At 34.8% G+C, this 25599-nt stretch overlaps 1 protein-coding gene across 3 annotated transcripts in view; it reads left to right on the top strand.

Moving 5' to 3' along the window:
• FRA1 (P-loop containing nucleoside triphosphate hydrolases superfamily protein) overlaps nt 1-25599 on the top strand; it is a 94858-nt gene that overhangs the window by 16359 nt on the left and 52900 nt on the right. For 2 of the 3 annotated variants that reach the window (XM_089792151.1, XM_089792154.1), the window contains exons 5-17: nt 2541-2728; nt 2825-2949; nt 3116-3152; nt 10096-10187; nt 10318-10434; nt 10564-10677; nt 11096-11182; nt 11335-11533; nt 15813-15934; nt 16540-16638; nt 16726-16839; nt 17004-17120; nt 17221-17301. In XM_089792151.1, coding sequence (XP_089648277.1) covers nt 2541-2728; nt 2825-2949; nt 3116-3152; nt 10096-10187; nt 10318-10434; nt 10564-10677; nt 11096-11182; nt 11335-11533; nt 15813-15934; nt 16540-16638; nt 16726-16839; nt 17004-17120; nt 17221-17301 — 1492 coding nt within the window. The remainder of the gene's footprint in view (nt 1-2540; nt 2729-2824; nt 2950-3115; nt 3153-10095; nt 10188-10317; nt 10435-10563; nt 10678-11095; nt 11183-11334; nt 11534-15812; nt 15935-16539; nt 16639-16725; nt 16840-17003; nt 17121-17220; nt 17302-25599) is intronic. The other variant, XM_089792152.1, reaches the window with a different exon arrangement.

The following is a 25599-nucleotide window of genomic DNA, read 5'->3' as shown; positions in this document are numbered from 1 at the left end:
ATAAGAAAATAAATAAATTTTAATTAGTTCCTAACAACTATGAACATCAATGATCATGCATACAAGTGGAAAGAAGTGAGAAAAACTACTAAAATAGATACCCAAAGTTGCTTCTACATATCTTTCAAAAAAAAAAATTTGAAAAAAAAACTTTAAAAAAATCAAGAACTTGAAAAAAATCATCAAAAACTCAAAAAAATTCATCTAAATACTCAAGAAAAGAATTGATCACTTACCTTGAATGGTTTAAACTTCCTTGAGAAAGCTATCTCTCCCTCTTCGATCGATCCTCTTCGAAAATGCTGAACTTAGCTTCACAATGAAGGAGTGGCTGTAGGTGCAAACAAAATTCTAGAATGACTCTTGTGAATGCTTCTATGTTGTCTTCTAGGGTCGTTTTAGGGTTTTATTGTGAAAAAACACTTTAAAAAATGCTTTTAGTCACATGTTGTTATGAAAATTTAAGTTAGAATATACTATATTTTATTGTTTTCCCGCCTAACTCCCGCGGATGCATTTGGATGCTCCCTGATTCCCTGCGGGTGCTGCCCGGAAGCCACCCGCAGGCATCCGGATGCGGTTGGAAGCTGAGTATGCTGCCCGGAAGCCACCCGTAGGCATCTGGGCTGAGTATCAGCTTCCAACCGCATCCGGATGCCTGCGGGTGGCTTCCGGGCAGCACCTGCAGTGCATCCGGAGGCTTCCTGCATCCGGAGGCTTCCCGCATCCGTCCGCATCGGATGCGGAAGCTAGGCCCTACTAGCACGAATCGGTATCTGAGATAATTTGATGAATGATAATTGATTCCAGATTTATAAATGTTGTTGCTATGATGAATGCTACAATGTTATATAATTCATGAATATGTTTGAAATTTTAGATTTCCATATATATATATATAAAGTCCCAGAAACCCATTTCCCTATTCCCCTGTCCGAGAAACTCTGGGTAACATAGGAAATTATGTAAATACCCTGCTGTTGTCGTCCCTCATTTTTAGAGCTAAGAAATCAGAAACACATGGTTCTCATTGCAGTCGACGTCATTGAAGGATGGGGAATACTGCAAGTCGGCTGGGGATGGTAGTTGCAAAGTAGTTAATCTTACTGGCAATAGAAGAATGACAATGAGTGCCAATGTGATTTTTATGAGAATTACTCTCTTTATAAACACACTATTTTGTCAATTAGATTAGGGGTTTCTTACATGTGCCTGGCCTTATTCAGCCAGCATGCATACTAATCAGTGGACATGTATTTAAAGTTTAAACCATTCTAATGAAAAGTTTAATTTTTTTTAAAAATATTTTTTTGTATTTTCTTAGCTTTCTGCAGTGATAACTGAAAGGGTATATCAGATTCCTACAACTAAAGGTCAGCTTTAGGATTGGTGATGCTCATGTTTTTGTTCTCACCTGAATCTTTAAAATGTATGGCTAACCTCCACTTCCTATATAGATTGAAAGGAATATTAGTGGATGCTAACCATATAGATCTCTCGTCTTTATGCATTATGTGGGCATGGGGAAGATGATCTGTAACATTACTGTTGAGAGGCCAAGACCTTAATCTGACCAATTTAAACTCTAGTTTCAAAACATTTATTTTCTCTAGTCATCACACAATCACTGATTTCTTGTTTTATTGTAAACTTTGATTATTATAAATTTTTTACAGCTTTAACAAGAACATTCTGTCCACGTAATCACACAAGAAGAATTCACATCTGTGTATACAGCTGGTACTCCAAAATTTAATTAATCTAATTGGAAACGGTTTTCTGTCAACCGAAGTTGAAATCTTTATATCAAGCATACTGAAAATCTAGTTTGAGTACCTATGCTCCAAAACTTAATCTAACTCCAAAATCCCTATAAAGGACCTTATGTGGCTTAAGCTAGTATATTATAGCTAGATTTCTATTAGATTTAAGTAAACAATAGAATAAAATATTCCAAATGCTGAATTGAAGAATTAAGCACTGTGAGGATATCACCCTTGGAAATCTTTGTGAGCAATTAATGATTATTAGCTTTTCTTGATGACAAAAAGTTCCCTGATTATCTTTTTGATAATGGAAGTGTTACAAATCATCTTTGCCACTTCGAATGAATGTACTTTTGGTTCTTTTGAATTGTTGCAACTTTGTTGGCTATCTCAATTAACATATTTTGATGCTATGTTAGGCCATGCCTTATGAATTGTGTCTTAATCTGATTACTATGCCTAGAAGTTTTGATTATTTGATGAATAACTTATTTCTTTTTAGTGGATCATACTAATATACACAGCATTAATTAGGTCAAATTATTTTTATGTTTCCTCTCAGATTTTTTATATGTATTTCTTATTTCAATATATAATGTGCCCATGACTGTGCATGTATATTGATATATTAATTTGTAAGTTACTTAGAATATATACTTGAAAGAGTGATTCTTTAAATTTCCATGCAAATGTCATCAGTATGATTTGGCTTTGCCAGCTATTTAATATCTATTGGTTCTGATTACTGGTGGGATAACTTGGTCTTTGTGTTAGTCGTTCACATGCCATCTTCACAATCACCATGGAGCAGATGCGGAAATGGGATACAGTTTCAACAGGAGAAATGGGTTTAACCGAAGATGGAGGAGAAGACTTTTTATGTGCAAAGCTTCACTTAGTAGATCTTGCTGGATCAGAGCGAGCGAAGAGGACTGGTGCTGATGGTCTTCGTTTAAAAGAAGGTTTCTGTTTCACTGCAATATTTTTGGTATTATCGTTTTGCAATGTACTCATTACTCCTTCAAAATTGACTAATCAGTACGATTTCTCTCATACAGGTATTCATATTAACAAGGGATTGTTAGCACTTGGGAATGTTATTAGTGCACTTGGAGACGAAAAGAAGCGCAAAGAAGGAGTTCATGTTCCTTATAGAGACAGTAAACTGACTCGCCTCTTGCAGGTCTAATGTTGTTTCCTTTGCATTGCAGGCTTATGAAGCACTGACAACCTTTTGTTGAGTTTTTGTTGTTGTAGAGAATTTCCATTTGAAGAATAATTATTTAATTTGCATGGAAGTGTAGCTTTTTAATGTTATTTGACCTGGTATTATAAACTTATCTTTGCAGGATTCTCTAGGGGGAAACAGCAGAACTGTGATGATAGGTAGATCTTTAGAACACCATAAATTGTTTGGCATTATCACTATATTGCTCATAGAATGCTTTACGCATGTAAAGCAGAATGTGAACTGATAAATGGTCTTGAATTAATACTGAATATTACTTAAGAAGATGGGTATCTATTCTTTGATTTTAAGAATCTCCCAAAGAAGAATATTAGGTTCCATGTGTTTACTTTCTCTTAGACACTTGTATGATTGGTCATCTTCATAGGTTAATGAAGAAACAAGCCTTGGATTCAATAGCTATTGTCATTTCTCTTTGAATATTTATTTTTTCCCCTTATGTCATCATTTCTAAACTCACATATAGGACAATGTCATATCCATGCCTTGTCATAGGTTGTGTCATTCATATTGAAGTAGACTCTTTTTTGTTGAGAGTACGAGTTTTTTGTTACTAAGAGGTATTGAGCTATTGTAATTTCACGACATAGGAAATTGATGTGCTTTTTTGTAAACTTGAGCAAGTTTCACTTGCACAACATGATGTTTTTATCTATAATAATTGGTATAACTGTAGTCTGTCTAGCTTGATAAGTAGAAGGGGTCTTAGCTTGGTGGTTGTTGGTTCACACCTTATGATGGATTCTAGTGTAGGTGCTGTGATTGTATACATTGGCACCTCAGGCATGGATGGGGACAAATGGATTTCTCACAAGCTTGATCAAAGGATTGAAACCTAAAGAGTTACAAAATGGACAAATTAATCTAAATGGAATGAACAACCTCTTGTGGGCATCTACAAGACTACAACAGTGGTCTCACACACCAATCAGTATCTTGCTGGTTAATGACATATGAAACTTTTTTACCTTTATAAAATTATATGTACTCAAGATCCTAAAGGTTTCTCTCTGGATTGATATGTAAATGCCAAGTTCACTTCTGCATTCTACATAAGAGATTCTTTTAACCTTTGCATTCAACAGAGTACTAGTTAGGCACATTATGTGCATGGGGCTGCACTTATTGAAAATTTCAAACTCTACATCAGGTCTGAGATTTCTGTCTGTGCATTGATCATTCAAAATTTCAAATCACTCTAAAAAGCATTTTACAGATCTGCTTTTCAACAATGTTGATGCTTAAAAGTCTATGCTAGCAAGAGATTTGCCCACATATAAAATTTACTCATATGGATTTTTGGTTAAGTTCTAGCAAGAAACCAAAAGGTTTCTAATGGGAATTCCGTAAGATTCAGAATAAGATATATTCCGATATATGAAGAATAACAATGGTAAATGAATAGTTATATTGTTCAAGGATTATAATCCAAATGGATATGGCCTAGACCATCCATCTTTTAGTGAACAGCCTTATGAAAAATTATGATGTTAAGTACGTTATATATACCATATAGTAACATTCTAAATTTATAGTATAATACAGCAATAGAGTACACCACAAGCCTGTCCTAAAATATTCAGCCTCAATTTTGAAGTGTCACTAAAATATTAAAATTGGTGATATTAGGGTCACATAAAATGTTTCTTGTTCTCAAAAATAAGGATAACACAAGTTGCAAATACATATAATAAAAACACTGAATGCTAGTTGAACCATCTAAGATCCATCTAAATAAACATTATATTCGATACAAGTTTGGAGTGAACTTTTGCACTTTGCAATATGAGTCCATGTATGTCTTCTAAAGTTCAGAATATGGTTATATTTTTGTAAAGAGTCAAAACTGTTACATTCATAACATTTCAGGATGATGACGATGAAGATAAATTCATTGTCGTTAACTACAACATTCTTTAGTAGGATGATAATGTGGTTCAACTTAATAGGCATACTGATTTCTAAAAGGTAACAAAATAATTATCCTGCATTCTGGACTAAGTTCAAGGTCTCTAATGACTGTAATGATAGTGCCAGTAATAACAACAATCTTGTCATACACAAATGCAATGGTTGACATTTCTTTGCCAATGTATCACATCATAGTTTCTTGTTGCAACTTCCTCTGTTTCAGATGTGTCTTCCATTAGTTGTAACTTTTAAATGAGCAATCCTTTCTATCTTCTATGTTCTTAGTTATGCTTGATAAGTCTTTAGAGACTGTGAATACAAATACCTTATTTTTCATTTATAGCTATGCTTAGATGTGAATATGGATATAGATAGACGGTTAGGTTATTTAATATTTTTTTTCGAACTGACTGGGGGACCTGGCATCAGTTTGGCATTACATAGGAGACTTGGTTGATATCAGTTATTCATTATTAGAGAAATTACTGCATGTCTCTAGCCAAAGTTATAGTGTACTCACACATGTACACATTCCATCACCTCAAGAAAATCTTATACATCTTTTGAACCAATCTATTATGGGTTTCGATATGTTTAATCTTTAATAAATCACATCGATTCTCCTTATGGGAAATATGAAGTTGGTTTATTGAAGGCCTCTTAAAAGAAGCTTATTCCTCTATTCATGTGGTCATTGGTTGTGTATATCCATGTCAATGCTTTATGCTTCAGTCTTAGAAGTGGCCTCAATTAACAATTACATTTGCAAAAGTTTTTTCCATATTACATAGGCTACATTTTTTATAGCCTCATACAGATGTGGAGACATCGTACACTTATGCTTGTGTTCAAAACATTCTTGGCATGGTGATGCAACCTAGCTTGATTTGAAAGGGGACAGGGTGTATGCATGTTTTAACTAAAACCTCAGGGGGAGAACTGGAGTATTGTCATCTCCAAAATATTAAAGAGTGCTTGCCAGTTTACATGGACCAATTATGACTTGAACCTAGGCCATCTCATAAGCAAGGGGAGGTATTGAACCACTGTGTTACTAGTCCATTTGTGAATCAAACCATGAATTTTTCTTAAAATATTCACCCTCAACCCACAATCTTTTGCTTGACTATGCTAGTCTAGTTTTAATTCCATGATGGTATATCTCCCCAATCAGCTAGTTCTCAAACATCAGATATCCATTGGGATGTCTGCTTTGGAGCTTGGAGGGTATATTGTTCTCCCAATATAGGAACCATTTGACTTTAATTCTTGGCATCCTTTATTCTCAGCATCCTTTTAGATTTAGTTAAGAGCTTCAGAAACATCTATTACATCTTTCTAAACATATACACAGACACACACACACACACAAAAGAATGACATTGGTGGTTAGTAGTGACAGTACCCTAAATAATGTGGAGCAAATTTATATCCTTAGAGCAACTTCCTTTCCACAAAGCTCAGAACTATCCCATTATTTTCAATTAAACAATAAGAAATTTGTCAATGTTATAGAAGGTAAAAGTTAAACGCTAATATTTTAGTTCACCACCAAGTGAAACACCAATTTGGACTGAGAGATTCCATGCAAACATTCTACAAGGGATTTGTTTGTCCATTTGTCTTATATTGTTTAGAGGTGTGCAACGCTATCTTATTCTGGATTTAACATGTGAGCTTCAGAATGGAAAAACAAAATATAAACATTCATAATAGTGCCATTTGATGATCACAATTTCATCAAATCCCACTATAAACTTGCAGTGTTCAACTTTTGATGCACAAGAAATTATGGCCTGGTATCCTCTAATTTTTTGGTGAGAATCTTGCTATCCAGCAGAGATCCAAAATTAACTTATACAAGGTCAACCTCTAATTAATGCAAGGCTGAACATTGCCCAGAATATACATCTTTTTGAAGGGTAGGTTACTGCACTTGGAGATATTAATGTTGGCAGTTTTAGATCTGAATCTGTTTCTGAAAATCCTGACAAGGAGGTTCCATAAACTTATCTATGTTTAAGTAGATGTTTCCACAAGAGTCTCTCTACTTGAGAACCATATATATTGTCTAACTGATGTTGCAAAGTAGTGAAGAAAACTAAAAATTATTTATGACAAACGGTTGCAAAATTTCTAGTTGTTAAAGAAAAAGAAAGTTAACAAATTTATCACTTTGGTAAGTAGAGACTAGCTTTCAGCTCCACTTCCTCTCTTTTGGAGTGAAGGCCTTGAATTTATAGCTAGTTTGTTGGTGGTTATACCCATAGTTCCGAAAATCGCCCAAAAATCGCCGGAATTGCCGATTCAACCAAGCCAATTTTTTTTGCCTCATGAATCGGAATCGGCGATTTTTTTGGCATGAATCGCCTGAATCTGCCCTAAAAATCGGCTATAAGTTAGTAACTTACAAGTTTATTATCTGCCTGTCAGTGATTTGTTTTTCTTGTTAGAAGAAGAGAGTAACAAGGGTATTTACAATCGAAAACCTTTGTACTATAGTTGTGATAAACCACACGATCAGATACACACAATCAATAATGATACACAAAATAACCCTCTGCTAATAGTTATCAGTATCACCATAACATCAACAACGCTCTGCTACAGTATCAAAGCTAGCCACCGGCAGTTCAAATTCCTCACCAAAGAAAATACATCCCACTGAGATATCAAAACTTCGCTACAGGAAGTCTCGTCTATTACATAGCGGTGACACTTCATTGTATTAGCCACGTACACAGCTGTTACAATATTGTTGCCTTTCTGATGACCAAAAGTATTGCAGACATAAGACTCTTGGCATGAGACAGCCACACATGCACATGCCATTATGATAACTGATGATGCCCAAGAATAAGACACTTCAACCATCCAAACATCCAAGGTCTTCATAAAATAATGGGACTGATTGAATGAGGTCTTTCAGCCACTGAGCATATGTAACATCAAACACTGATGGAGATGACAATTTAAGATATAAATAATCATCACAAATATATATAGGGACAATCTAAAGGCTTTCTTTAATGTAACCCACAACAAACACATTGCCTTGGCAAGATTACTGGGTGTTTTAAATACTACTACTATATTGATGAAAATTTGATTGTTAATAAATGCCATATTTCATCTTCAGCAAACCTAGAAGTTACACTTTGTTAAGTTTTTTGTGCAGCACAGTATATTGGTTTCATAAATATGGGAAGGGTAATGTTTAATAAAAGAAGTCTGGTTTAAACTTGAATATTTTATCTTCTTTGGTAGGATCTTTTGGGATGATCTGATTCCTTAGCCTGAATCTGCCCTAAAAATCTGATTTTCTTTTTATTTTGTTTACAGATATTGATACTGAATCACTGATAGACATACGTTTCAAACTTTCATGGATCTTCATCTTAGATTCTTACATAATTTTATGATTTGATGTCTTATGGATCTTCATCTTACATACATTCTATGATTTGAATCATTATGATCATTTGATTTCTATTTACTTCAGCTAGCCTACAATTTACATTTTACATAACATAGTTACGTATGTGATGGATTTTATGTTCCATGTTTATGTGTGTTAAGTTTTAACTTCTATTTGATGATATTATAGTGTGTTTAAGTTATATTCAATAAAGGGTGCATGAAATAAATTTTAAATTGTTAAAATCTCTAAATTTAAAGAGTTTTTTCAAATTTGCTGATTTATGGGCGATTCATGGCCGATTCATGATTCGATTCGGCCTTGCCGATTCCGATCCGATTCCGATTCTCGTTACTTTGGTTATACCTTGTTTAAGTTGATCTATCAAAATCTAACGAGTAGTCATTCTTATTTTTTCTAAAGTCAGATGATTCCTAGTTTTTCAGGAATCTTTTCATCTCTAGTATCCTCTTTCCGTCGTTTATCAAATATGAGAATGTTGATGTCATATAATGCTGGACTACTCATTAAGATGTCCCTTCCAATTATTTAGTTTGTTAACAGTAAGGTAAAAAGATAATTAGGTATGTTCCAGTCTGACCTCAGTTGGGATACCAATAGATGAGATTGTTCTACAAATTATCTGTATTGGGCAGGATTGATACATTTTTGTACAATAATAATTATATTTCTTATCAACTATGACTTAACTTGTATTCAGTAGTCTAATGACTATAGCATGCCAACTTTTTCTGTGAAGTTTTGTATATTGAACAAGTTGTACAATGTATGAAATAAGATGTAGACATCTTGGATATGGGCTATGTAGTTTGAAGATTTCGCAAGCATGAGTGATGATTGGTCTATTGCCACATAGACCTTCCTCGCAAACACTATTTTCATTATATTTGGCAGAGGATGCATTCTTGGGGAGCATAGACTTAACCTCATTTTGGGTTTGTTGTTGCTTGACAGTTTTATGACTCAGGGATTCTCAAAATTGTGTTTTCAAATTTCATCATTAGTATGCTCTATATTTATTGACACTCTTTGTTGCAGGAAAGATCTCTTGCATTTCCCCTATGCATGTTCATGTTTGTCTTCTCTTACTTCATTGAATTTCTGCATTTACCCATCTGAACAATACTTTTGGAAATTATATAAATCGAGCTTGTAATAGTAATGAAAACTTTAAGTAAGTATGATAAAGTCTAGACTCTAAACCAAAGTAACAAGAATCGGAATCGGATCGAAATCGGCAAGGCCGAATCAAATCGTGAATCGGCCATGAATCGGAATCGAATCGGCCATGAATCGGAAAATTAAAAAAACCCTTGAAATTTAGTGAGTAACTTATTTCATAAACCCTTTATCGCTGATTCGATTCACCGATTCACAAAAAATCGTTTGGCTTGAATCGAATCGCCGAATCGCGTGAATCGCGTGAATCGCCGTGATTCTTGGAACTATGCTCTAAACACATATGGAATCAGTTCATTTTTATAATCTCATTGATTCTTTAGATTTGGTCAGCTAGCATATTGCAATATTATTTTTCTGGAAATATGCATTCTATAATTTTCTGTCTGTTTTTCATTATCCTTGCAAATTGCTGTTATGCTTGACATCATTTATCAACATCTTTATGTGCCACTGGTCTTTTTATTAAAGCATTCTGTTGAATTTCTGAATATAAGCAACTTAAAAGATTTTCTTGCTAATGAATGCTGATCGGTGATATTGGTTTCCAGCTTGTGTCAGTCCAGCAGATATAAATGCAGAGGAAACTCTCAACACTCTTAAGTATGCTAATCGGGCTCGTAATATTCAGAATAAGCCAATTGTATGTTTGGCACATTACATTTTATGTTCAGTTATGCACCGTATATAAACTAGCTCATTTTATAAGCTATAAACTTTGTTAGAATCTCAATCTAGAGTTGCTACGCATTAGTAACAAGCTTTACATGCAGGTAAATCGTGATCCAATGGCCAATGATATTCAACGAATGCGTCAGCAACTTGAATATTTGCAATCTGAACTACTCTGTGCTCGTGCTGGAGGAGGTGTTCCATCTAATGAAGCACATGTAATCAATTCTAGATATGAATGCATTGCATACAATCAACAGATTGCCTGACGTGTGTTTTGTAATGTATCAGAGATAATGAAGAAAGGGAAATCCGATATTTCTAATTTATGGCTTTGGCATGCATAGGTATTAAAGCAAAAGATATCATGGCTCGAAGCTAGCAATGCAGAACTGTACCGGGAACTTCAGGAGTATCGTAATAAATCTTTGATTCTAGCACAGCATGCTATGGAAGCTGAGGTTAGTTTTCTTTCAATTTTTTGATTCGCACTAGTTAATGAATCTATACTATAATGATAAAGTAATCCCATGTCCATGGTTTTGTATGTGCTGGAAAGTAGAAGTTTAGATTCAAGGCCATAAAATTTTCTTTGCTTTGAATTGTCTGCTGTTTTCTGTTTTTTTCTGGCTATCCTCATGCTACTTGTCTTTTATTGCTGTGTTGCTATTTCAGCATGCTGTGAATGCATGCTTTCTATAATTTGTTAGTTATGGCTTTCCAATGACACATATCTTGAAAGCAATAATGGTTTCATTTCTGGAGTTATTACGCATATAGCATTTTTGAATCTTTATATGGATAATTTGATGTTTGCTTTGAGTTGCGATGAAAATTTTACTGTGTTTTGAACTTTCGATTTTTGTAAATGATTCACAGGTTGAAAGAAGTAAATTAAGTCTAAAACTTGAGTTATTACGCAGTGGAAAATCATGGAAAGAAATAGATAATATCAACGATGTTCAGGTTTGTTTAGCACTTACTGTTCTGCTTGAGGTTTGAAGTTAGTCCATAAATCATATTTCCTAGTTCTGCACACATATAATGATAATATGTCAAATGTCTTCTGCAACTTCATTTAATTCGAATTCAAACTGTTGCAAACTCACTGCTTTCAGGTCGTGGATTTGCCAAAAAGTTGCTTACCAAAGATACACTATTTAGAAACTGAAATCCAGAATTTGCAGTCAATTGATTCTCTTGCAGTTGAATCTGCCTCTTTTGTTGGATTAGAAAGTACCAATCTGGTGTCATCTGAAAGACATTTCACAGATGGTCCGCAGCTTATGGAAATAGGAAGGATGATTTTAGGTCCAGGTAAGTCTGATATTCAATACATGTCATGCTAAATCATAAAAGAAGTGTTAACTTTAGTTCTTTTATAAAATAATTTGGTTGATTCAAGATTAAGTACTATTTGGTAATTTGCATTGGAACTTGTGAAAAAGAATCAAGATTAGCACATTGTGATAGAGGAGTGAAGGACATGTTTATTAGCATGTCAGATTTTCTGTTTATTATGGAAGCAGTTTTCATATGTAAAAATAATCATCATCAAGGTGAATTTTCAAGAATACATGGTCTCTAGCTCACTAAATTTATTTCCTGGATCAATTAATTTTAGATGTTTGAGAACCTTGATATCATTAATGATAAGTAGTCTAATGGAAGACAAAAAAACATATCATGCATAATGTTTAATGGAGAGTACCACCAAAGAAGTTATGTCAGGTTAAATAGCATAGATCTATCAGACAAAGCATTAATGCTAGAAAACTACTGTGTGATCATGAAACCATGTTAGAAATGTTTATGAACATAGAGAAATGCAATTGTCAATGTGAAATAAGAATCAAATATGTTTCAAAAGGAAATTAAGAAATTCAAAAATTGGAAATTACACAGTGACTGCACAGCATGGTGGGTGCAGGTCAGCTATATGAAAAGAGATCAATAAAGGAAAGCTTGAATCTTCAAAACATGAAATAAGAGACAGAACTGGGCAGGTTAAGGGAAATCTCATTTCCATCTAGTAAGGTCTGTGTCTTAGATAGCCATTTTCAATCATGAATCAATGACTCCTTTTTCTTGTCCGTGCCTTAAAAAGCTCTTTTTAAACTCAATTTTAGGTTTGGACTCACTATATTTTTTGAAGCAAAAGAAATTGACATATTTATATTTGTACCTTCAATTTAGGCAGATCTTAGTTACATTATTGTGCAACAACAATTGATTTGCATGGTTAAGGTTCCCTCTGTACAAAGCAGTGGCTTTGTAGTTCCTGTGCAATTCATCCTATTGTATGAGATTCTTAGAACCTGCACAAACTTTAATTTATGTAGATCATTGAAGGATTATATTTTGCAAATATTCAAGCGGTAAATGCTTCAAGTATTTAATATACTGGGGGAGCACTAAATATTACCTTGTAACACACTTTACAATGTACACAGGTAATATCTTCTTCATTTGACTTTTAAAAGTGCGACAACAGCATTACACTTCCGTTTTGGTGCTGAGATTTTGGTCTTGCTTTTTATTTATATTCTTTTCATCCTTCTAGCCTTGACCAAGTTCCTATGTCAATCATTTTAGATTCTATTTGGTAACACACTTTAAAGTTTGCATCAATGGCTTGTACTTTTTTCAATACTCAAATCTGTGAGAATAGTATTTCATTCTTACAGTTGAATTTCGAGCCCCTCTCTTTTATTTCTGTTGGATTAAGATCCTCTGTCAATGATTTTTATTCCTTTTGGAAACATACTTTACATAGATGCTTTGTACTTCCGTTTGTATGTGAAATTACAGTAGCAGACTTATTCTTCCATCTTGGTGTTGAATTCGTAGCCCTCTCATTTGGTTCCTGCTTTTCTTCTTTTTTAACTTTGGACCAAGATCCTGAAAATCTTTTTGATTCCATTGCATAGGGGTGGGTTGCAACTACTAATGGAAACCTTCAAGCATGCATGATAGTTTGCGAACTTCAGATACACAGATTTTGTTTCAAAGTAGTAATGCTTGGATCATTTTATTGAATAGAAAAGCATGCATCTATAGAAAGAAAAGTAGTTACATGTAACTACACAGACACCACCTGTCTAGCTTCCAACCAGAAACTATTATTCTAGTTTCTAACCTTTGACTTGGGACTAACTTGGGGATGGGATAGTAATATTTATGCACCCCCTTATTATCTCATGACCTCTGAAGACTTAGATGATTTTGTGACGCTGATAGTTCACCATATTGCAAAATTAGTTCATATACTAGGACACTAGAATCCATGGTTCACAGTGGCATTAGTTGATGCTGATCATTACAGATGTATACATCTCTTCTTGTGAATCAAGACACACTCGCCATTCACTAGTACTATCACTATACACAAGTATGATACTTCATTTGTGAATTGAGATGCATTCACTATCAACAAGTACAATTACAAATACAGAAACTTTACCATTTGCAAGACAATATTTGAATGGGGTCTCATAACATACTTTAAGACCCATACATGTATTACAAGTACAAAAATATGATTTATTTCAAATAATATATTTCCTCCTTGCTATCTTCGTGGGCAGGTCTTCACCATGCGGTAACCACAGCCTTCATTCTCTCCAAAATCCTCTTAATATGAAGGGGAAACAAGAAGAAGTTTTGTAAGCTCTAGTAGTTATTTACTAACTAAGCAAGCTTGGTTTCCTGAATTAGTATAATCAATTTGTGCCTCTCAAGTAGCTTACCTAACCTCTGAGAAAGATGTTGATTGGAGAATTTTTAATGCATCCTCCAACTTCCACTTTGATGTCCTTGACCATGTGCTGCAAAATCACAATCTTCATCCTCACCAAAGAACCCCTTGATCCAGGAATCAGTAAGAAGATTTGGAGTCTTTGCTAGTTGTTTTACAACTCTACAAATCTGGTATTCTACAAGTAGTACTGGTTGATTTGTGCTTATCGAGTAGTTTACCTTATTTCCAAGCAAGAAGTCAATTGGAAGTGAAAATGGTCATTCATCCTTTTGGTGGGTCCTTCGACCTCCCCTTTGATGTTACATATATTATCCGTCAGCTGATGTGTAAAAATCACCAAATGATCTCTGATAGCCAGGAGAACACAAGCAATGAATGCAATGCACACAGGTTCTCATGTGCACAACAACTTATATCAACATTTACTAGATGGTACCGTAAGTCACAATGAAGATTTCAGAATTAAGATTTAGTACTCCCAAATTCCAATGGATCTGTAATGTCCAAATACCTATGAACTGATTGGTCAAACTAACACCTTCAAAGAATACTGTAAAAGGTTGAAAACAATGGAGCATATGCTAAACTATGATATTGTAAAAAAATTGATTTTACAAATTTGTGTCCTAGAACTTCAAAGTCATGTTACAAATTATTAGGCCCTGAATTTATCTGACAGTATTGGGCTTGGTAATACAGGATAGGGAATGAATAAATGAAATACCAATAATTGCTAGGGAGTATTGGGCTTGCCAATGCATGAGAAGGAAGAAAAAGGCAGAGATCTAAAATGAATAAGCACAATTATGCAGAAACAATAATGTATTGCCAATAATGCATAGTGATGGCTCTCCTGATGCCTCCCCACCCTTGCAACATATCTTTTTCGTTTGCATATCTTGTTCTGCTCTATAGTATTTCTGGGCACAGTTTTATCTCAATCTTCCACCCTCATAAAGCACAAGATAATTGCAGAGCATGCTCTAATCATAAAGACAGTGCTGTGCTTCATTGCCATGGATCATAATTGTATGGGTGATCATTGTCTTCCCCTTTCACCACTCAAGTCCCTGTTCTAGTGATGCTTATGTGTTGTAGAAATAGCGTGGACTGAAATGAGATTCAAATTTGACAAGTTCAAGGGGAATCGCTGGGTTGAAAGGAGCACCCGGGATAACCTGGCATTCTTCTGAAGTTCCCCCTCAGGGGGATTCCTAAGATACATTCTTTATAGTTAGGGGGCATCTCTGGGACATCCCCGAATTTTCAGAAAGGAAGGGGATGTTCTGTCTGTCTGTCCCCATAACTTTCCCAAACTAACATAAAACCCTTGGGGATATGTCCCTGGGGAATACTGCTGGAACTATACATATTTGTAGTTTGTCTGAAAAGAACAAGGTATTTGTTAGAGCATTTGAATAAGGTTCCTAATAAGCAGTTTAGAGGTCAATCTTATGAAAATTACAGAGTATTTTGAATTTTGATCCTGGTCAACATGTTAATGTCCCTGAATATTATTATAACAATTTGAAAATGTATTAGAAGTGTACTGCAATAGATGGATTAAACCTTTATTGTAAATTTAACTCAGAAAATGATGTAACTGTAACCTTTAAATTTAAAAAAATAAATAAACAATTTTTTGTTATAAAAACTCACTACAAAAAGCATAAGATATATGGGAATGACATAGCGATACCTTCTTTTGATTGAATGCTTTTTTAAGTGAGGGGTTGATGTTTATGAATGGTCCATAGCTGATTTTTGAGTGTGCACTAGTTGCGCTGTTTACTCTTTTATCCTCAATGATAATGTTGTGATTAACTTTTTCTAAAGTGTCAGGTGAAGAATCTAGGGAAGTTGAAGAAGAAGTGGCAAAAGAGTGGGAACATAATTTGCTACAAGATACAATGGATAAGGAGCTACATGAACTCAATAAACGGTTGGAACAGAAAGAGGTGCAGTACTTATCGTTTCTATATTATACACAAATATTTGCTTTCAAAGATTTGTAAATAGAGGAAAAACAAACTGTTGTATGCATAGTAGGCACATGTTCGATATTTCCTTTGTAAATAGAGAAAAAACAAACTGTTGTATGCATAGTAGGCACATGTTCGATATTTCCTTACATCTCAATTGTCTAATGAAATTCTTGCATTCTTCTTCAACTTCTGCTGTTTTGCAGGAGTTGGATATGAGCATAGGAAAAGAGACCTTTAGGTTTAACTAGCTATGTTTTAACAACAGCAACAAATATTATAAATTTTAAACAGTATATTCGCACAAATTCTTTCTTTTTTATGGAATTTATACTCTAGTTGAGATGATAAAGATGATAAAGAAAAGGAGGCTATATGTAGAAATACTTTAGAAACTGTTTCACTCATTATAAAATTGCATTCTTAAAAAGATGGTGCTTGATTGTGTCTGTCACTATAACCTTGACTGGCCATCAATCGAGCTTTTCTATCATTTAACATAATTTTAGTTGATATAGAGAGGAGGTTCTATCCTATAGAATGGTCTATGTGTTATGATTCTTGCCTATTTGTTTCTGCAGACAGAGATGAAATTGTTTGGGAAAGTTGATACTGCAGTCCTCAAGCAGCATTTTGGCAAAAAGCTTATGGAACTTGAAGAGGAGAAAAAGGCTGTACAGGTGAAGGGTTAGATTTTCCCAGGCTTGTATTGGCACTTAATTAAACCCATGATAAGCATTTAATTATTTCCTATTGAACATCAACAGAAGGAGAGAGACCGTTTGCTGGCAGAGGTTGAGAGCCTTGCTAACACAACTGACGGACAGACTCAAAAGATGCAAGAAGTTTATTTGCAAAAATTGAAACTGCTTGAAACACAGGTGGATGTTTTCTCCTATATATATACACATATAAGGAAAATACACTATTGAACTTTGTAATGCATTCTGAAGAAAGTGAATGTGGATTCAAAGTAACACTCAGTGTTTGTAGCAATCTGTAACCAAAACTTAACCATATCAGGCTCTTTTTATTTATATTGCAGATCTCAGACTTAAGGAAAAAGCAAGAGAATCAAGTCCAGCTAATAAAGCAAAAACAAAGAAGTGATGAAGCAGCAAAGCGCTTGCAGGAAGAAATACAATTTATCAAGGCACAAAAGGTATTCCACATTGTTATCATTTTTGTGTTTCAAAGGGTTGCATCCAACAAATAGGTCATGTAAAGCTTAAGAACTCATGAATGTTTTTCTTATTCTTTAGGTTCAGCTGCAAAATAAGATAAAGCAAGAGGCAGAACAATTCAGATGTTGGAAAGCTTCCCGTGAGAAGGAGCTTCTTCAGGTATTCCTGTTCATGTAGATTGCACATTGCTTCAGTTTGATTAATGGACAGGGAAAATTTAAAAATATGAAACTTCTAGATATTCTCAGAAATAGCTTTTTCTTTAATCATAAAACACTCCTAAGGTCCATTGTCTCCATGGTTTTGTCATGAAAAATGTGTTTTTCTTATTAATATTTTCTTTTAGTGATTCATGCTCTTTTCACTTTTAGATTTAGGATGAACACAATAAGAGATGATCAAACCCCAATAGATGGACAAGTTTGTGTCCTCCTTGGGTAGGTTGTTAAGAATTATGATAATCATTATTAGCATTACATTATATACATTTGCATCCATGGTCACAAATAGCATAAAGGTCCATAAAAGTCTAGTCCAAGTTTGAGATGCAATAAAATTACATGCAAAGAGGATAGACATGGGATGCAAAGAATGCCAATAGCAACAATTTATTATTCCATAAAGCAAAGGGCTAAGATAACTGGTTATGGTTATCGTTAAACCTAACCAAGCGCTAGGCTAATCAGTACATGCAAAGATTACAAATTCGAATAGCTTTGTCATGGTTAAGCTTATGAAGAGTAACCTTTGGTCACATGTATTATTATACCACTCTTCAAAGGCTTCTAGTTCTGAGTTCGGATCTAAACCTTTTCAACCATTTTGCCAATTTGTGTTTGATGGTTCTCTGATCTTGTACCCCAGGTTTGATATGGTTTAATTTTACCAACAAAAAAGTTTGAGAACATAGTTTCAAGACTCATCAATTTTTTTCTAGAATGAGTGAGAGCATACTTCTGGTTTGCTAAATCAATCTCCAACTAGAGTAATGCTACTATGACTGCAGCAGCATTGCAGACTTTTCTGAGATACAAGCACGGCTGCACAAGAACTCACATAGAGCTAGTGGTTCTAGGATGAGAGATATAGGCTCCTCACTGCTATAGTTAAGATTCCATGCTTGCTTTGTTTTTGATGCCATGGATATCATCATAGTTTGAAATCTTGGACTGACCATGGATTCGGCAGCCCAAATTAGAACTCAGACGAGTGATTCAGCAAAAAAATTGGGTAGGACACTGCAAAGAAAAAAAAGAAAAAGGGTTTTAAGTCAATTTTTGGCGTTTCCTAAAATCTCACGAGTCCTTCCTAAAAACTCAAGAATCCTTCCTAAAAACTTGCAAGTCCTTCCTAAAAATTTGCGAGTCTTTGACTTGAACTCACTAGAAATTGGCTTGCAAGTCTGTGGCAAGTCAACTTGGCAAGCCACGAGACTCACGAGTTGTGGCCAGTCCCAAGAGTCTTCAAACTATGATACACATTTTGTACTCCCAAGACACAAGAAAATTATCTATTAAAAAAAAAAATAGTTTCCTTCAAACCAAACCCCCTTTTGAAGTCATTTTATTGATGTATACTAATGGATATGGTTCAAGTAGATTTTAAATGATGAACATAAAGATTTTTTATTAAAGGTTGCATGGTTAAAGGTTAAAATGTTAATATTTTGATGGTTGTAGGAGACATCATTTACTTGCAATGGTTGTGCGAACTTCTTGTTGATTTCTTATTCTCAAGCTTTCTTAGTTCGTCCATGTTGAGCCTTTCCTTAAATTGCTATGCCTTGCAGAAAATCTATTCTTCAGTCCATGTGTCAAGTTCTTCTCTCTGCATGCTGTGAATAGCTGTTGCCTTTGAGAGCTTGTTTTGGAGTGGTTGATTGTGTTTGATAGATCACTTTATCTTTTCGGTCCATCCTCTAGTTATCGTCCTTGTATTTGAAGCGACGTAGGTGAACAACTCTCTTCTTACGTTAACTATTATTTATGAATTGGCATCAAGTTCTAAGTCTCATGGAGATAGCATTGCTTCCCGACAGAAGTCATGTTGTGAATGGCCTTTTGTTTCATCCACTTTCATTGTTTCATATTAAAGGTTCAATAAAAGAAAGAGTTTGTGTGACTGTTGATATGGAGCAACTCATGTATAACTACCGTGAGGTGTTTAGTGTGCCTGAATTGGCGACTCTTGGGCTTCCAACAATCTCATGCTCAGATAGAGAAAAGCATGTTTCGATGATCATTTCAAGTATAGAGAGAAACATTATCGTGGTCAAGAGATACCTGTTATTGAGCCCGTTTTGTGTATTACAGCATTTTCTCTTTTTGTTTCACCGTGTGTGCTGATAAAACTTTGAATTATAATTTATAAGTCTTTAGGCAGAATCGAATGAGTGAAAAATAACTCTCAACATTTGTAGAATGTGTTCACATCTCTCTGTTGGGGACCGTATACGCTGGAGATTGTTTCAATAAATGATCTAAGCATGATCGATTTTGTTTTGTAAAGTCATTTCATTGTCTGTAGTATCTGTGAGATACATAAAGCATTGTATGCATTGTATATGCGTGGCAGGTGTGTTCGAATTGTGAATAAGGCATATTGCTTGATTGTTAAGAGTTAACAATCACTGGTTATTTTATTTTCTGATTAAGTTTGAGAAATATTGTATTTGGCTTTGAATATTCAATAAAGGATCAATCTTTAGTGTGGTTGGGTTTTTCAACCTCAAGTGGAGGGTTCTCCCAGAATTTGAGTTTTTGAATATTGCATTCTTACTCTTCTGGTTCAAAATTGAACATTGTATTGGAGCGGGTCTAAAGAAAAATATCCAGAACCAGAATGCTTAGCTTTGAAATATTCTTTGTTTGTCTCCTAGCTTGTTTATTTCAGCTTCCAACAATGGTGAATGGACTCAAAGTTGAAGACAGACTGGATGGTGCATCCAATTTTATTTCATGGAAATTCAGAGTCCTAATTGCACTTGAAGAGAATGATCTTGTCAACTACATGAAGTCTGATGTAGTTGAACCATCGGATGACACAAAGAAAGTGCAATGGAGAAAGAACAATATCATGGAAAGAAAGATACTGATTGATTCAGTTAAAGCTACTGATTGATACAATATCCAAGTTGAATTCAACCAAAGCGATGTTTGATAGTCTTCAAAATTTGTATGAATTCAACAACACTATAGAGCTCTAGCCTTTAGATGACGACTTCTACATACTAAAATGGTTAGAGGAGAACCTGTTGTATCTTTCTTCATGAAGATTACAGAATCGAAGGATTAGCTCAATGCTATTGGAGATTCAATTGAGGACAAATACCTGGTCATGTTAGCCATGAATGGCCTTCCTCACTCCTAGGATTCCTTCATTCAAAGAATTAGTGGAAGAGCTGAACCACCCAAGTTTGATAGTTTGAGAGCTCATTGCATTTAGGAGGAATGCAAATTGGAGGCAATAGGAAATGGGCGAAAATCTCTCCATGAAGAAGATCACGTCCTTGCTTCCCATACCTATAAAAGGAAAGGAAGGAAAGAAAATTTCAAGAGGTACAGAGATAGGAGTTCTGATTCTCCCCCTGAACCTAAGACGAAGGATCTTTCAAGGATTTAGTGTTTCAGATGTGACAAGTATGGTCACTTTGCTAGAGATTGCTCAACAAGACCCAAACATCAAGTTGCTGCTACAAATGTTGAAAATGCTTCTCATAGAGAATCAAGCGAATATTCAGAGGGCTTCTTATTTATTTATTCTCTTTTAAGCAACGTTTCTACTGATAGTGATACTTGGCTAATTTAAATGGAGCTTCTCGCCATATTACAGTTTATTTGAGCAGCTCTCTAATATGATAGAAAAGGATACCCATTTACGAGTTATTATTGGTGATGATGATTTATATTTTGTGAAAGGTACTTGAACTACATCTTTTTATTTAGATTCAGGTTTTCCTTTTCATTTGAGTGATGTTCAGCTTGCTCCTAGAATCAAGAGAAAATTTCTATATTAGCATTAGAAAATAAAGGGTATTAAGTAGCATTTACTGAAGGCAAAGTTCTTGCATGGACTAGCATTAAGATAACACGTGAAATTAGTGTTCACCATGAGAATCTATATAGACTTTCAGCTCATCCTATTCAAGCATTAGCACATGATTTCATGAGTTACACTAAGCTGTAGCATAAAAGATTCACTCGTCTGAATTTCAGACCTCTTTCCTCCATGGAGAAGATGGTGGTTGGTCTTCCAAAGCTCAATCAAGAACATGATGGTGTTTGCAAAGAGTGTGCTATAAGTATGAACTTTAAAAGTCATTTTCATATCAATGAAAGTAGATCAAAAGAAATTTTAGAGCTGATTCACTCTGACTTGTGTGGTCCTATGTCTGTTGCTTCATTAAGTGGTTTGTGGTACTAAGTTACTTTTATTGATGACTTCTCACATAAGACCTGGGTTTGTTTTCTGAAAAGTAAATAGTCTAATGAAGTGCTGTCTAGATTTAAAGCGTTCAAAGCTCTAGTAGAGAATTTGCCCGATAAGAGGATTGATGTTTTAAGTTTTGACAATGGGGGTGAATATACTTTTGGTGTGTTTCAAAATATCTGTATTGAAGCTGGGATTAAGAGGGAGTTTGTGTCCCTTATACTCCACAACAAAATAGAGTTGTAGATAGAAAGAACAGGACTATTATTGAGGCACCAAAATCCATGATTAAGGCCTTCAAACCTTTCTTTGGGCAGAAGCTTACAAGACAATCGTTTATGTTCATAATCATAGTCCGCATCAAATCCTATAAAATATGACTCCCGAAGAAGCATTCACAGGTATTAAACCAGTAGTTAGTCATCTCAAAATTTTTGGGTGTCCAATTTACATTAATTTACCTATGATAAAATGTCGAAGTTAGAACCTTCAGGCAAGAAGAGAATTTTTGTTGGTTATAGTGAATCACCGAAAGCTTAGAGATTGAAATCAGCAGATGTTTCATTTGAAGAAGATGTATCTTGCAAAAGATTCTAAGGAACCACTATGGAAGTTAATAAAGAAGATCATGAGATTCCTCAAGATATGGAAATTGCTGCCCTTGATTCTCCTTCTAAGATTCAGAGACTCCTTATTTAGAAAATCCAATTGATCACAAAGATTCCACTGCTGGTCCAAGTAATGTTTCATTTGACAAGAAGAGACCTTTGTGGGCTAGGCAGACTATGCAAGAGGCTGAAAAATATGCAGCCCCTCCTGGCATTTTCAGAGAAAGTAGAAGACCTCATAAGTTTGTAGGTTATGTTGCTTTAATGAGTCATATTATTGAATTTGAGCCTTCAAGTTTTGAAGAGACTTCAAATTAACAAGTACGGAGAGATGCCATGATGGAAGAGAATCACTCCATTATCAAGAATGACATTTGGGACATTGTTTCTAGGCTTTAAGGTAAATATGTTGTTTCTTCTAAGTGGCTGTTAAAAATTAAAGATGCAACCAATGGATGTGTTGAAAAGTATAAGGCTAGATTTGTACCCAGAGGGTTTTCCCAAAAAGAAGGTATAGATTATGAGGAGACTTCACTCCGATAGCTTGATATACTTCTATTAGAACCAAAGTAACTCGACTCGGACCCGGCTCGGACTCGGCAAGGGTAACTCGACTTGTGACCCTGCTCGGTCTCACCTGTGACTCAGCAAAGTGATAAAACCCTTGAAATTTAGAGATTTTTAAGGATTTAAATTAATTCCACGCACCCATTATGGAATAAAGATTAAAGACACAATAACATCATAAAATAGAAGGTAATTTGATCACATACATAACATACATTGATTATGTAACTACGAAGGCAAATTTTAGATGTATTAAGAAAATTTTGAAAACAAAAATTAAAAATCAGTTGAGTCAGATGAGTCAGCAGAGTCACCTAGGCGAGTCAGCTGAGTCACCCAACTGAGTGAGTCAGCTTAGTTGACTCGCTGAGTCATGGTCATGGGTCATTTTGACCCGGCTGAGGTAACTTGACTCGCTGACTTGGACGACTCACCCGACTCGTGGCGAGTCTCGTTACTATGATTAGAACTACCATTCTTATTGCAGCAGTTAAGGGATGAAAACTATATCAAATGGATGTGAAGATGACATTCTTCATGGTGTAATTAAAGAAGAATTTATTGAGCAGCTAGAGGGTTTTGTGATTTATGAGAAGGAATCACACGTTTGTAGACTGAAAAAGGCTTTGACCTTAAACAAGTTCCGTGTGCATGGTATGAAAGAATTGATCATTATTTATTGATCTTGGGCTTCCTAAAAAATGATGTAGATCCAAATCTCTATTTCAAGGTAATAGATGATAAATCATTAATTTTAGTTCTTTATGTTGATGATCTGTTTCTTACTATAGAGGACGATCTCATTGCTAAATGTAAGAAAACATTATTTTTTGAATTTGAGATGAAAAAGCTTGGTCTTATGCACTACTTCCTTGGATTAGAAGTGTCGCAAAGATAAATGAGGTTATTCTGAGTCAAGGGAAATATATTATTAACATTTTGAAAAGATTTGGTTTGTTAGATTGCAAGTCTATGTCAACTCCTATGGAAGCAAATCTGAAAAAGTTACATGAGGTTGCAACAAGTTTAGAATTAGTTGATCCCACTATGTATACACAATTGATTGGATTATTGATGTATCTAGTCAATACGAGCTCTGATATATGTTATGCTACTAACACTCGTAGTCAAGTCATGTGTGAGCCTAGACAAATTAATCTAGTTGCAACTAATCATACATTGAGATATGTTCTTGGTACAGTGGGATATGCTCTGAAATATGCTTCTTGTGAGGCCTAAACTTGCAGGGTTTTTTCCGATTCAAATTGGGTAGGGTGTGTGCTTGACAAGAAGAGCACTTCTGGTTGTTTCAGCCTAGGTTCAACTATGATTTCCCCGTCCAACAAGAAACAATCTTATATGACTCAAAGTAAAACAAAAGTTGAATCTGTTGCAGCTTGTGTGGAAACATGAGAAACAATATGGCTTCAAAAGCTTCTTGCAAGACTATTTGGGTAGCCTTTGGAACCAACTGAAATTCTTTGTGACAACCAAAGCTATTTGAAGCTTTCAATTAATCTTGTTTTCCATGATAGAACCAAGCATGTGGAGTATTGGTTCTCAAAATTGTTGGTTGAGTTCTTACAAGCCTTGCTTGCTTGATGCTAGGATTCTCAACACAGTTTTGGCCAACGAAGAAGACTAAATTACAATTATTCAATCTTCATACTTCAGGCTCTGCAAAACCTAGGTGGTTGGACCTATATCAATGTTTACTAAGGAGAACTGAGGGCTTTAACAATGCAGACTTTATAGTTGATGCTCTTGAGTTAGCAAGTTTCTTCTCAAGGAGAAATCAAATGTAATAATATTTAAAATGTAAATGAAAATATAGTGAATGGATTCATGCAGTACTTGTGGATAGAATTTCACCAGTCTATAGTTGTACGTATCAACTTAGAATGAATATACAAAGATTAGTCCTTAATCCATTTGGGTGGTATAGAGTCAATTCCCACATAATCCTATTATCAAACCTTAAGAGACAATGTGCACCCATCAACCATTGGAGCGATAAGATATAAATACAGTTCCTAGTCTAAATGTTTTTAACCCCAATCAAAGGAAACCAATTAGACATATACCATAACTCTGTATGAAAATATCTGATGAATCAAGTTCATGCATTATTCTCATCCATAAAAACAATAGCATAATTCGAAGGGACTGTTGGGAAATTAATAAATCATACACCATTTTAGATATATAGGAATCAACATTTTATTAATTTCATTCATAAGGACATTACAATAGAGTAGTTTCATTTCATATCCAAACAAGTAACTGCATGAAAATAGAAAATTACTTCATAATATCCATTGTAAGCAATATCTCATATCGTATATAAAAATGATCATATATCATGTCTTTAGAAATGTTTCTCTTTAAATAGGGGCCTTGGTACCTTTTCTTATAAAAATGAAAAGGTGCAACATAGCTTCGAACCCCTTCATAAACATAACTAACTATTAACTAAGAGCATAATTGAAAAACATAACAATGATTTTAACTATCCTCTGTTTCATCAACTGCCACAATCTCTTCAGGATTATCCTCAGGATCCTTAAGGTAGACTTCAATCCACTTGGCAATTTGGGCTTGCAAATCAACCCACTTCTTTCCCTGAGCAATCTTCACATCTATTTTGATCTTTACAAATTTTTCCTCTGGAGCAATTATTTTATTCAACAATCTGTGAAATGAATCAATTTGGAAATTCTATTCTTCCCTAAATTTGGCTGTTACTACTTGAGGTAATTTTGTGAACTCGTGCCTCCACTCTTCCAATTGTTTGATCTTTCCTTCTTTATTTTTGATGGTGGGGAGACAAGAATGGTCAACAACAGCAATTAGG

This window comes from Cupressus sempervirens, chromosome 7 (assembly GCF_028749045.1).
Source record: "Cupressus sempervirens isolate cs-2001-9-10 chromosome 7, ASM2874904v1, whole genome shotgun sequence".
In the NCBI taxonomy this organism is placed as follows: Eukaryota; Viridiplantae; Streptophyta; class Pinopsida; order Cupressales; family Cupressaceae; genus Cupressus; species Cupressus sempervirens.
The sequence above is the reverse complement of the archived record's forward strand: the minus strand, read 5'-3'. Positions and strand labels throughout refer to the sequence as shown.